This window comes from Musca vetustissima, unplaced genomic scaffold (assembly GCF_032173495.1).
Source record: "Musca vetustissima isolate MV318-11 ecotype Yass unplaced genomic scaffold, APGP_CSIRO_Mvet_v1 utg4602, whole genome shotgun sequence".
NCBI classification, from domain to species: Eukaryota; Metazoa; Arthropoda; class Insecta; order Diptera; family Muscidae; genus Musca; species Musca vetustissima.
Genome location: NW_026885412.1, coordinates 3,760 through 16,010, shown reverse-complemented (window position 1 = coordinate 16,010; position 12,251 = coordinate 3,760). Strand labels below are relative to the sequence as shown.

The following is a 12,251-nucleotide window of genomic DNA, read 5'->3' as shown; positions in this document are numbered from 1 at the left end:
ACTTTTTCCGATAAAAATTCTAAAAAAAAAAAAATAATAATAATAATAATTTTCATATGTCTGATATCGGTAATTGAAGTCTTTAATTCTTTCCCCTCTTTTAGCTCCCCTGTCAACAAAGCCACAGATACCAAAAAGGATAGCAGCGATGTGAAAAAATCCAATCCTTTCCGCAGTCGTTCCGAAGAAAGTCAAACATCCAAGCCAAGGGATAGTGGTGTAAAGCGTCATGCTGGTGATTCATCACAAGAAAATCGTAACAGACGTAGCCGTAGTCACAGTCGCCATGACCGAAATACACGAAATGATCGGAAACGTACCGATGATAGTAGTCGTGATTCACGTCACAGACGTATATCTCCCGATAACCGAAGCTATAGCCGTGGTGATCGTGGTCGTGATCTTAATCGAGATTCTCGTCGTCGTTCACCACCACCACCGTCTTCACGTTCTAGACGTGAGGTTACCACACCGGACCGATTACACGAACGTAAACGTAAATATTCAGAGGATCGTCATTCGAGACGTCGTGAAAGTCACAGTGTTGAGAAGAAACAAAAATATTCACGGTCACACTCCCGGCAACGTGATGTCACCAAAACAAAATCACCCAAAAAGGCAATCAGTCCATCACGATCCCGTTCGAGAACACCACGACGCAGAAGTGTGGAACATAGCAAAATGTCGCAGAAAGAAAAATCTAGATCCAAATCTCCCATGCAAAGGGAAAAACGTAGAACTTTAATGTCACCAAGGGATAGGAGACATTCAAGGTCACCAGCACCACGACCTGCAAGTGGTAAATCTAAAACGCCCGCAATAAAAGAAAGACGTAAATCCAGATCACCGGTAGTAGTAAATGAAAGACGCAGATCTAAGTCACCTGAAAGACGTAGATCTAAATCGCCAATTATATCTAAATCGCCAAGACGACGATCTGTATCAAAATCTTCGGCGGTAAGAGATAGGAAAAGATCTAGATCTCCCATAGTGAGGGAACGAAATAAATCTAGAACTCCTGTTAAGGAAAGGCGTAGAAGTAGGTCAAAATCCCCCGTCAAGAGGAAATCGAAATCACCTCTTTCGAGGGGAAGACAAAGATCTCGTTCACCTGCTGCTAAGAACGAGCCAGTAAAACGTAATCGATCTGCTGAGAATCGCAATAAAATGGAACGCCGAAAACGTGAAATATCCGAGGAAAAACACACCTCCAAACGTCAACCATCCGAGGAGAGCAAAAAATCAAGTTCCTCTAAGGCTTCCAAGGGCACAAATAGTAAAATTCCTGCAAGGAAACCACAACGTTCACAATCTGCCTCATCTACATCGTCCGATTCGGGTTCTTCTACGGCAAGTGATAGCTCTCGTTCGCCAAGTCGATCTCCCCAAAAGAAACACAAAGTGGATGATAGGAAACCACAACGTAAATCTAGATCAGCTAGTCCAAAATCAGCTGCAACAACATCCAATAATCCAGAAAGGTTGAAATATTTACGTTCTCCAGCAAGACCAAACGCCGGAGGATCTGCTCGTGATACGTCAATAGATGAACGCAATCGACGTGACAACACTCCACCCAGACAGGAGAAAAATAATTCATCTCCCCGTTCATCTAGAGATTCATCCGAACTTAGCTATTCTCCCGCTAGACGTAATCCCGAACGTTATCGTGACATTTTGGAAAATGCCAATAAACAAAAATCGGAAAAATCACGCAAAGATACCACGGACGATGGACGTAAAGATCAGAAAAAATCTTCGTCATCATCGAAACGAAGCGATGAACTCTCAACTGATGGTAAAGAACAAACCAAACGCAGTCGGGATGCCACCTCAGATAATAGCAAGCGTGATAAAACGCACTCACTCAAGCCACGAGTACACCTCCAATCGCAAAGTGAAGATGAAAACAGTGACACCGCTGCTGAGCGTAATACGGAAAAGATTCTCGAGGAATTTCAAGAGTCCAAACGTGGCCGGGAACTAAAGGATCTGAAAATGCTCGAACAGCTGAAAACCGGAATTGCAGCCAAGGCTAAGGAGAAAATTAAGACCATTGAAAAAATGGCCAACTCTTCGACGGCCATGTCCGCCTCCACATCTGCTGGAGGAGATGTAAGTGATCAATGCTATGCTGCCTCCAAGCGGGGTATACGCAATTCTCTAAATGACTTTTTGGCTGCGAATAACAAGGCGCCGGCCGTTGTTGCGACCTCGGCGCAGAATATTACGACCAATTCGCCGGCCGGTGCTATTTATCCACAGACATTAGAAGAAATAACCAAAGAACAAAAGTCTCAGACGCAGACAAAAGTTAGTGAGCGTGCGAGTGAAGAGGCACCGACGACGGAACGTAAAACGGACACAGAGACGCAGGCTGATTGCAAGAAGCCTCCAATGGCTGCAAATGGTCATGCGAACGCTAGTCCAAAAGTAAACACCAGACCACCACCACCGCTCTATTGCAGTGGTGTGGAAAGAGAACGCAAGCGTGATCAATATCATTATCATCGTGAGCGTGACGCCAAAGATAGTAGGGACCTTAAACCACGAGAGACTCTTAACCCGAACCAGAAGGAACGCTTCAATGATCGCCGCCAAAGGCAGTCGCCTTCAGCTTATGGTGGTGGTGGGGGTGCAGGTGGGCCGAGACGGCCCAACAATCTGCATATGCATCCGCCGCCACACAATCACAATCACCGACAAGCGCGTATGAACGGCAACATGGGTGGTGGCATGGGCGCTGCTGGTGGTGGTCCCCACAATCATCATCACCATCACAACCATCACTTAGGCAATCATCATAACCATCCGAACTCCCCCTTTGCTAACTCAAATGCTAACCACTCTCTAAACTCGAATAACAATAACAACTCTCTTAACAACCTCTCTTTCAATCGTCCTAGTCGTATTAACAACACCCCCCTTATAACCGCCACCCAATTCAATAACCAAATGCTTAGTAAGCAATCGAACAGTATTCTAGTCAATCGTCGTGATCATCGTACCGCTCTAACCTTGGGCTTAAGTGCCACCCCCTGTACTAACTACTCCAACACGAATTTGTTGCTAACCAAAGCTAATTTGAATAGCGCCACAGCCGCTGCTCATCATCAGCTACATGGTTTTCAGCACCAGCACCATCCGCATCATCACCACCACCACCATCATCATCATCATAGCAATTCGAATTCCGCCTCGAACAGTTCTCAAATAACCGATCGTATTTTAATGGCCGCCTCAATAGCGGCCGCCCAACGTCACAGTTTAGGACTGAATAGCGCGACGGCGAATAGTTTAAATCTGTTGCAACAGCAACAACAACTAACAACAGCTAACTCGAAATCAAAAATTGTAATAAAACCTTTTAAAATTAATGATTCACAGCCTTTGGTTGCCCTGGCCGATTCATCGCTGGTAGATGCCATTGTCTCGAAGGTGTCGACGGCAACCGTGGCAGCGGCCGAGAGTGCTGCTAGACGAAGTCGTAGTCGTTCGCGACGCAGTCGCAGTCGTACCCGCAAGGATGATGGCAATGGTGGAGGAGGAGGTAATGGAGGTGGAGATCGTGATACCACGGGTGGTAGTGGACGTGGTCGTTCTAAGTCATCACATTCAAGATCATCGTAAGTTGTTTTCTTTTTTAATTTGATTTTTTTAAAAATCACGATTAAAATTCATCCATATATTTTGTTGTAACTGTCATTTGCTTTTTTTGTATTTGTAGCTCGTCTTCAAGCCGCAGTCGTAGTCGTAGCCACAGTCGCCGTAGTTCTCGTTCACGTTCTCATTCCTCTCACTCTAGTTCATCGTCCCGCAGTTCATCAAGGAGTTCATCTAGGTAAGTTTTTGTTGAGGCATGTCACTAACAAAATCTTTGAAAGAGAAGGAAACTTTTTTTTTTGCAAAAATTATTGAAAATATATTGTTAATGATCAGATATAGGCGTAGATTTTTAAAAAATATTTTTTTCAAGGTCCCAAAACAGTTGTGGATTTCTTGAAAGTATTTTTTAATTATTTTGTTTTTTTTTCGATGACTCCCCTTACAACGTCCACATCCTTATCAAGCTTCTAAAAATTTTTACATTTAATAATTGATTTCACTTTTGGGTTTTTTAGCAGCAGCAGTAGCTCTGGATCCTCACGTTCGGGCACCCGCTCACCCTCAATACCACGACGAAGGGGTTCACCCAGCTTCCTAGATCGTCGACGTATTACTAGGTAAAAATCGAGATAATATATTAAAATCTATTTTAATTTATTTTTAGTTTTTTTATTATTAATTTTCTTTTATTTATTAATTGAATATTATTTATTTTTTAATTTTTTTTGTAGCCGTCGTACATCACATGCTCGTGAACGCAGAAGATATTGATTTCATTAAATTCCGTTTTTAATAAATTTTTTTTTATTTCATTTTCTTTTTTTAAGATTTTTAGTTGTAAGCGAAATTTTGTTTTGTGTGCCACTTTATTCTATATTTTTTCAGTTCATATTTTGGGTTCATTATGCTTACATATTTGTTGTGTACTATAACCCCAAATCCTCTACAAATCCAACAAATATCCAATATCCATCCCCCTATCAATACATATTATCTTCAAAAAAGTAAACAATAAATGGAAATAACATGCAGTATACTACACATGCTGGATATATATTTGTAGACATTCATACATCTGTGTATGATTTTTCTTCTTTGGTTTGTAATGGTAATATATTGTTTATGTAGTTATTTATTATTATTATTTTTAATTATTTTAACCTTGCCCAACAATGAACATCATGCTAAGCAGTTCATAAAGGGTGAGGTATTTTAATTGGTCCTTAAAAACGACCAACAATCTTTATTTGTTTCAGTTTTTTATCATTTTCTTTTCAGTACTTAGCTATAAATTATACATTTTATTTTCATTTACTTTTTGGTAAGTTTTGTCAGTTCTATTTTTTTTCCAATTGCATTTTTTTTGTGGAATTAAAAAACTAAATCCAAAAATTTTTCATTTATATGTTTTAAAACCAAAAATAATAATGCATTTTTTATTCACTTTCCCAAAAAATATAGTGCCCGTAAACGTCCGATACCATATCATCGTAAAACGCCTTCGGATGTCTCCAGTTGTTATTGTTCCAGCTGCTGTAGTCGTGAAAGTTCTCCACGCTCACGTACACGTTCTCCTTCGCGCAACAACAGTCGCAGTCCTTCGAGAATTTTCTGAGATTTACAATGGCAATTCAATGATCTCTTACCGCCTCATTTTTGCCCTCCTTGGATGTAATTTAGGTTTAGGTTCTTCTTTTATTTGTTTTTGTACTTACAACTCGTTAAAATTGTATAAATAGGTTCGGAGACAATTTGTCTAGCTCTCTAGTCATTTTATTTTATAAGCGTGTCTGTTTCTTCTTAAGAAATTGTTGATATTTATATGCAAATTAATTTGTGAATCTTTAAAAAAATTAAAAATAATACTCTGCATTTACAACATTGTAATTACTTTAAGTACACAATTATTTATTTACTTATTTTTGTTTGTAATAATTCCAAATGATGATATTTTATATATTATAATATCATCGTATATATGTACGAAAATAATTTAGTGCAATTTATATTTATTTCCATTTTTTCTTATTCTTTTTTTTTATTTCAAAAAAATACAAAATCGATAAGATAATGAAAAGATTTTTGTTGCAAACATAATACATATAAAAATATATATATTTAAAATAATGTAAATCCAAATGTGTTTTATTTAATATTTGAGGAGGCTTCTTATTTTTGTATCGGGATGATTGGCTAAATGATGATTCGATTAAAAAAATATTTTTTCAAGGAACCGACAAAGTCTTGACTTTGTTTTAAACAAATTTTTAAATACCATACAAAACGTAGACTTTTTTAAAGCATTTACATGCACAAGCGTGATTTTTTATGGACCAGACACAGGCGTGAATGTTTTTTTATTTATTTATTTAATTCGCAATGTAACATCAGAGCCTCGTAATGTTATACAAATGTATTACATATACAATTTTTTAAATACATTTTTTAATCCTTTATGGCCCAACGTTGCCAACAGGCAACAGAAAAATCAAAAAATGTCATTTTTTGTAAAGTTATACGCTTTTCAATATAGAGAAGGCAAATATGTGTACAGTACGTATATGCATATTCTGTAAAGGAACTATGGGTCTATCTCGTTTCCATATTATGTTTGTAACAGACAAAAGCAAACGAGATAGACCCATAGTTCCTTTAGAGAATATGCATATAATCAATGCAAAAATGTGTATAAATCATCCCTAATATAATAAAACTTATACGGCTTGAAATCATAATTTAATCGTACAGTCCGAAGAAAAATACATTTCGTCTTTTTATGTGTATTTTTTCACATTTCAACCACTGTAACTCAGCCAATCCTCAACCAATTTACCAAATATATACCTTGTTTAAAAGCGAAAAATTCTACTCTTCGAAAGAAAAAAAGAATAACATAAATCCGCGTTTCAAATTGAAAATCTATGAGACCACGTTTTTCTCTACATTTACCGGTATAAAACTAATTTTCAAAGTGACCAAAAAAACCAAAGGTATTTTCGTGTTCCAGGGACTCCAACTAAACAGAATTCTACTACATTTACCGTTATAAAACTAATTTTCGAAGTGACACAGAAAAACCAAAGGTATTTTCGTGTTCCAGGGACTCCAACTAAACAGAATTGGTACATTAGAAGCACTGAATAATTTTTTTGTTGGTTTGTAGCGCAGTGTTATGATATCAGATTTTGCATTTGGTTTTCATGATTTATTTTTGAATATTTTGAATTCGTTTAAAAAAATATTTTTTAAGGGATTCGTTAAAAAAAAATATGGACAAGACCACACGTGGATTCGCTTAAAAAATATTTTTAAGGGTCGTACCAAAATTCATGCATTTGCGTACGATTTTATTCACCTCAAAAGTTAAATAAATGTATTGCTATGAATGTTACCCAAATACGCATTGTGTTGAAAATTTTCAACTTTATATTTTATAATGTTGAAAATTGTCAACACTCACAATGCGTATATTGGAGAAGAAGATTCGTCAAAAAAAAAAAAAAAAACAGTAAGGAAAGTATTAATGTCGGACGGGGCCGACTATATGATACCCTTCACCACTTTGGGTATATTCAACAGATGAATCCTAACAGACGTCGCATTTTTAAAGGACCAGTATAATGAAATTGGACCCATAAACATGCCATTCTGCAACCGATACTAAATCTTTCATTTGCTCATATATAGAAGCTTAAGGAAACTTAACACACATGATTCTAGACCTAATTCATTACGCTATGCAAAATTTCGTGCAAATCGAAAGATATTAAGGGACTTTGGTGCGCCATTTACATTAAATAGGACGAAAATATATATGGGAGCTATATCTAAATCTGAACCGATTTTGAGGAAACTTAACACATATTATTCTAGACCTAATTCATTACCCTGTGCCAAATTTCATGCAAATCGAACGATATTAAGGTACTTTGATACACCATTTACATTAAATCGGACGAAAAAAATATAGCGGAGAGGGGGGCACCTTTGAACACTTTTTGCTTTCAAGCCTTATAAAATTTTTTATTTTATAATTTTTGGTTTCTTATAAATTATACATATGACATACTATAAGCTTGATAAATATATTTTATTACTCTTTTAATGGACAGTATGGAATGTTCAAAATTTAAAAAATTTAGATCAAAAGTTATGTGTCATTCTCGTTTCCTTTTGCCTGTTACAAACATATGCACAAAGACATAATACCCTGTACCACAGTGTTGTGAAGGGTATAAAAAAATGGCGTGGATTCGTTAAAAAAAAAAATTAAGGTCACGAAACACGTGAGTATTTCTTTTAAAAATATTCTTTAGGACACGAAATAGGCGTTTATTCCTTTAAAGAATACTTTTTAAGGACATACACAGGCTTCGATTTTTTAAAATACAGGGGTGTATTTTTTGAAGACATGAATAGGCGTGGATTTTTTTAAAAAAATGTTGTAAGGACCAGAACGAGGCTTGGTTTTATAAAAACACTTCTTTCAAGGACTTGACACAGGCGTGGCTTTTTAAATATATTTTTTCAAGGACCTGACACAGGAGTACATTTTTATACCCTTCACCACACTGTGGTACAGGGTATTATGTCTTTGTGCATATGTTTGTAACAGACAAAAGGAAACGAGATAGACACATGGTTTCTTTTGAGAATATGCATACACTCACTTTTTATGTCGATTTATGCATGTCCGCCCGTCTGTCTGTCCAAGTTAAATTGTAAACAAAGTACAGGTCGCATTTATGATTAGAATTGGATGAAATTTGGCACAGCTCATTTATTTGGCCCAAGGACGAACCCTATTGAAATTGGAAAAAAATCGGTTCAGATTTATATATAACTCCCATATATATTTTCGTCGATTTAAGGTAAATGGTGCACCTAAATATCTTTCGATTTGCTCGAAATTTGGCACAGCATACTGAATTAAGTCTAGAATGATGTGTGCTGAGTTTTGTGAAAATCGGTTCAGATTTAGATATAGCGCCCATATATATGTTCGTCTGATTCTACGTAAATGCTGCGCCAAACTCCTAATGTTTGTCCGATTAACACGAACTTTTGCACAACATATCAAATTGAGACTTGAATGTCATTATTGCGTTTCGTTAAAATTGGTATGGATACAGCCATAGCTTCCATATATATTTCGAACGGGTGTCTGATTGAAGTTAAATTTTTAACAGTGCGGCGTATAAATTGTTTACCATAAATTTGTCCCATGGTACGCAGACGTCTCTAATTCTGCCCTAACGATCGATCCAAAACGACCTGAGTCTTACTCGGGCAACGTATGTCTCTTCATCCCATTGTGTAAAAGCAATAAGGGTGGCTACAACAAAAATAAATTATGTACATTTCAATTTAGAAACTTAAAATTTTTTTAAATTCCAAAAATCACCAACTTCTTAAAAATACACAAAAAAACGAACATTAATTTCATATTAACTTTATTTTTTTTCTTTTCTTTTTATCTCAACGATTTCCGGATTTATCATTTACGATGGTAAATAAATGATTCCTAGATTGAGGACTTCTTACAGATGTTTTTCATGGTTTAATGTTATGTAAACTTCTTAAGTTTAAAGTACATGTTACAACATTGTTATGACATACATCGCTTTTAATAATATAAATATGTGGGTGTATGTGTTGTTTTGTAGACAAAATATTTCAAAAGAGCTAATAATACAATGCTTATAGTAATAATTAATTAATTAAAAAACAATAAATTTTAATCCAAAACTAAAAAAAACACGTCGATAACAAAAGTAATTGTTGATTGATTTATTTAAATTGCTAAGCTATATAACTCGTATAGCTCGAGAAAAACATGGGATTAGCATAGATTTATGATGTTGTGGCTGCAGGTTTCGAGGGTGTTTCCGACGATGATGATGGTGGATTTTGTTCTTTATTCCAATCTTGTAAGCCTTTCGGCAGTGAGGTATCCTCTTCAAAGGAACCTGTGCCTTCGACGAATTCTTCATAGGTGGACTTCTCCTTGAAGGGACGTTTGCCCAAAAGTTCAATCATATCGTCACGACTGAGTACCTCATTCTTCAGCAGACGTTCGGCTACTTTACGGACGTCTTCTTTGTGTTTTGTCAGCAGGGCTGTTGTACGATCATGGGCCTCTTTGATGAGGGCACGTACCTCACGATCAATTAATTGGGCGGTTTCTTCGGAATAGGGTTTGGAGAAATTCATTTCACCCTGTTGGCCATCGAAGCTAACCTGACCCACTTTCTCGTTCATACCGAAACGAACAATTTGTGCATAAGCACTGTCGGTGATTTTCTTTAAATCATCCTGGGCACCAGTTGTGATGCGTTGGAAGAATAGCTCCTCAGCCACACGACCACCCAATGTCATACACATGCGATCGAATAGCTGTTCCTTGGAGAGTAAATATTGATCTTTGGGTAAGTACTGGGCATAACCCAAACCCTTGCCTCTGGGTATAATGGACACCTTCAGTAAAGGATCTGCATGTTCTAGGAACCAACCGGCTACAGCATGACCGGCCTCGTGATGAGCCACGGTGTTCTTCTCCTCGGGAGCCAAAACATTTGTTTTCTTTTCCATGCCAGCAATGACACGTTCAATGGCCTGTTCGAAATGTTTTTGGACAATGGAATCATTGGAATCTCTGGCCGCAATTAAGGCGGCTTCATTACAGACATTGGCAATATCGGCACCAGTAAAACCTGGTGTTAGAGCTGCCATTTTACGCGCCAATTCTGTCTTATCCAAATCTGTTTTCAATGGGCCCAAATGGACCTTGAAAATACTGGCTCTACCCTTAATATCGGGTGCTGGTACAAATATTTGCCTATCGAAACGACCGGGACGCAAAAGGGCCTTATCCAAAATGTCAACACGATTTGTAGCGGCCAGCACTACAACATTTGTTGTCGTATTGAAACCGTCCATTTCGACAAGCAGCTGATTCAAGGTATTCTCCTGTTCGGAATGGCCACCAAATGATTTGCCACCACGTTTACGACCGACAGCATCAATTTCATCGATGAACAGAATGCAAGGGGCATTTTTACGAGCCATAGCGAACATGTCACGTACACGTGAAGGACCCACACCGACAAACATCTCCAAAAACTCTGAACCAGAGACAGTGATGAAAGGCACATTGGCTTCACCGGCAGTGGCCTTGGCCAACATAGTTTTACCGGTACCGGGTGGACCAGTCAACATGGCACCTTTGGGGATCTTAGCACCGAGATCGATATATTTTTGAGGATTCTTCAGGAAGTTGACAAATTCCATAATTTCGATTTTGGCTTCTTCACAACCGGCAACATCCCTGAAAGGAAATGAAAAGACAATTTAATTTGTAATCGTAGTAATTGAGACCTTAAACAATATTTTTCAAAAACAAAACGGTATTGCGACCTTGAGAAAATATTTTAAAAATATCCAAGCATGTGTTGGATCTTGAAAAAAAAATATTTTCAAAAAATCCGCAACAGTGTGGGGCTTTGATTAATTTTTGATTGATTTGATAATTTTAATTATTTAATTATTATTTTAAATAATCCACACATGTTGGGGCTTTGAATAATATTTTTAAAAATGGCAAGCCTGTATGGGCTTTTATATGGGCTGTTTATAGTTCTTAAAAGAATAATATTTCCAGGTAGTGTGAACAGAATGGAAAACCTATGGTTAAGTGTGTAAATATATGTATTTTCTATTCGACTTACTTGAATCGTACACCAATTTCATTGGAATTAATGAGCTTGGCTGTTGACTGCATGACACCGCCAAACAGACCACCACCTTTACGACCCTTACCGCCCATCATATCGGCAGAGCGACGCATCATATAGACTAGGAAACCAATTATCAACAAGGTTGGCAACAGTCCAGTTAAACTGGAAGCCTCAACTTCGGTACGATAAATAACAGGAACAAAATTCACCGGTTCTATGCCCTGTTCCACTTGGGCATTTTCTAGATTACGTTCAAATGAATCCACACTGCCAATGTTGAACCACAATACACCACTGGCATCTTGGGCATTGCCTGGCAAGAGACGAACACGTACCCATTTCTTGTTCACCACCTCTAGTTTTTCCACAATGCCACGGTTAAGGTAACTGGAAGGATGAAAAAATGACATGAAATGTTTTTTACTAAAAGGGAGTAGAACCTACCTTGTAACAAATTCTTTCCATGATATTTCTTTGTAACCCATTTCAAAGAATGCCAATGTGGCAATTATACCCACAGCAGCCAGGGCACCGAATATAACCATTTTCTCGCGGTTACCATCACCGCCATCGCCAATGGGTCTACCTTGGCCACCCTTGCCGCCACCACCACTTCCCGACTGTTTGGCGGTATTGTTGAACATACCGAAATTCCATTCATTACTCTTTGGTTGTGATGCCGACTTTGGTGCTGCAGCCTGTTCGGCAGGCTTTGCTGATTTCCCCGCTGCAGCAGCTGCCTCACTGGCAGCCGGCTTAGCCGCCTTGCCCTCTTCGAAATATTTTTCAAAGCCCTTTGGTGGTTTCTTGCAGAAATGCCTAATCTGTTCTACTAAATAGCGTATCAAAGGCACCTGTTCCAATGCCACCGCTCCACGTTGTATCTGTTACCCGAAAAAAGAAACAAAA

The 12,251-nt window shown here is 37.8% G+C and overlaps 2 protein-coding genes and 1 long non-coding RNA gene across 4 annotated transcripts; 2 read left to right on the top strand and 1 right to left on the bottom strand.

The window, feature by feature from the left end:
* The first annotated feature begins 56 nt into the window (after positions 1-56).
* LOC133332679 (serine/arginine repetitive matrix protein 5-like) lies at positions 57-3,630 on the top strand. Its single transcript, XM_061541058.1, has 2 exons — positions 57-69; positions 122-3,630. The coding sequence occupies exons 1-2, from the start codon at positions 57-59 to the stop codon at positions 3,628-3,630; spliced, it is 3,522 nt and encodes a 1,173-aa protein (XP_061397042.1).
* Positions 3,631-3,798: 168 nt separating this feature from the next.
* On the top strand, positions 3,799-4,389 carry LOC133332673 (uncharacterized). 2 transcript variants are annotated; one of them, XR_009754427.1, is made up of 3 exons: positions 3,799-3,841; positions 4,125-4,223; positions 4,338-4,389. It is a non-coding gene; the product is annotated as an uncharacterized LOC133332673 (long non-coding RNA). The 2 variants fall into 2 exon arrangements; XR_009754426.1 differs by having other exon boundaries at positions 3,801-3,841; positions 4,122-4,223.
* Positions 4,390-9,459: 5,070 nt separating this feature from the next.
* Positions 9,460-12,001, bottom strand: LOC133332678 (AFG3-like protein 2). Its single transcript, XM_061541057.1, has 3 exons — positions 11,787-12,001; positions 11,334-11,729; positions 9,460-10,933 (listed from the first exon to the last, which is right to left on the bottom strand). The coding sequence occupies exons 1-3, from the start codon at positions 11,984-11,986 to the stop codon at positions 9,460-9,462; spliced, it is 2,070 nt and encodes a 689-aa protein (XP_061397041.1). The 5' UTR covers positions 11,987-12,001.
* Positions 12,002-12,251: the final 250 nt, after the last annotated feature.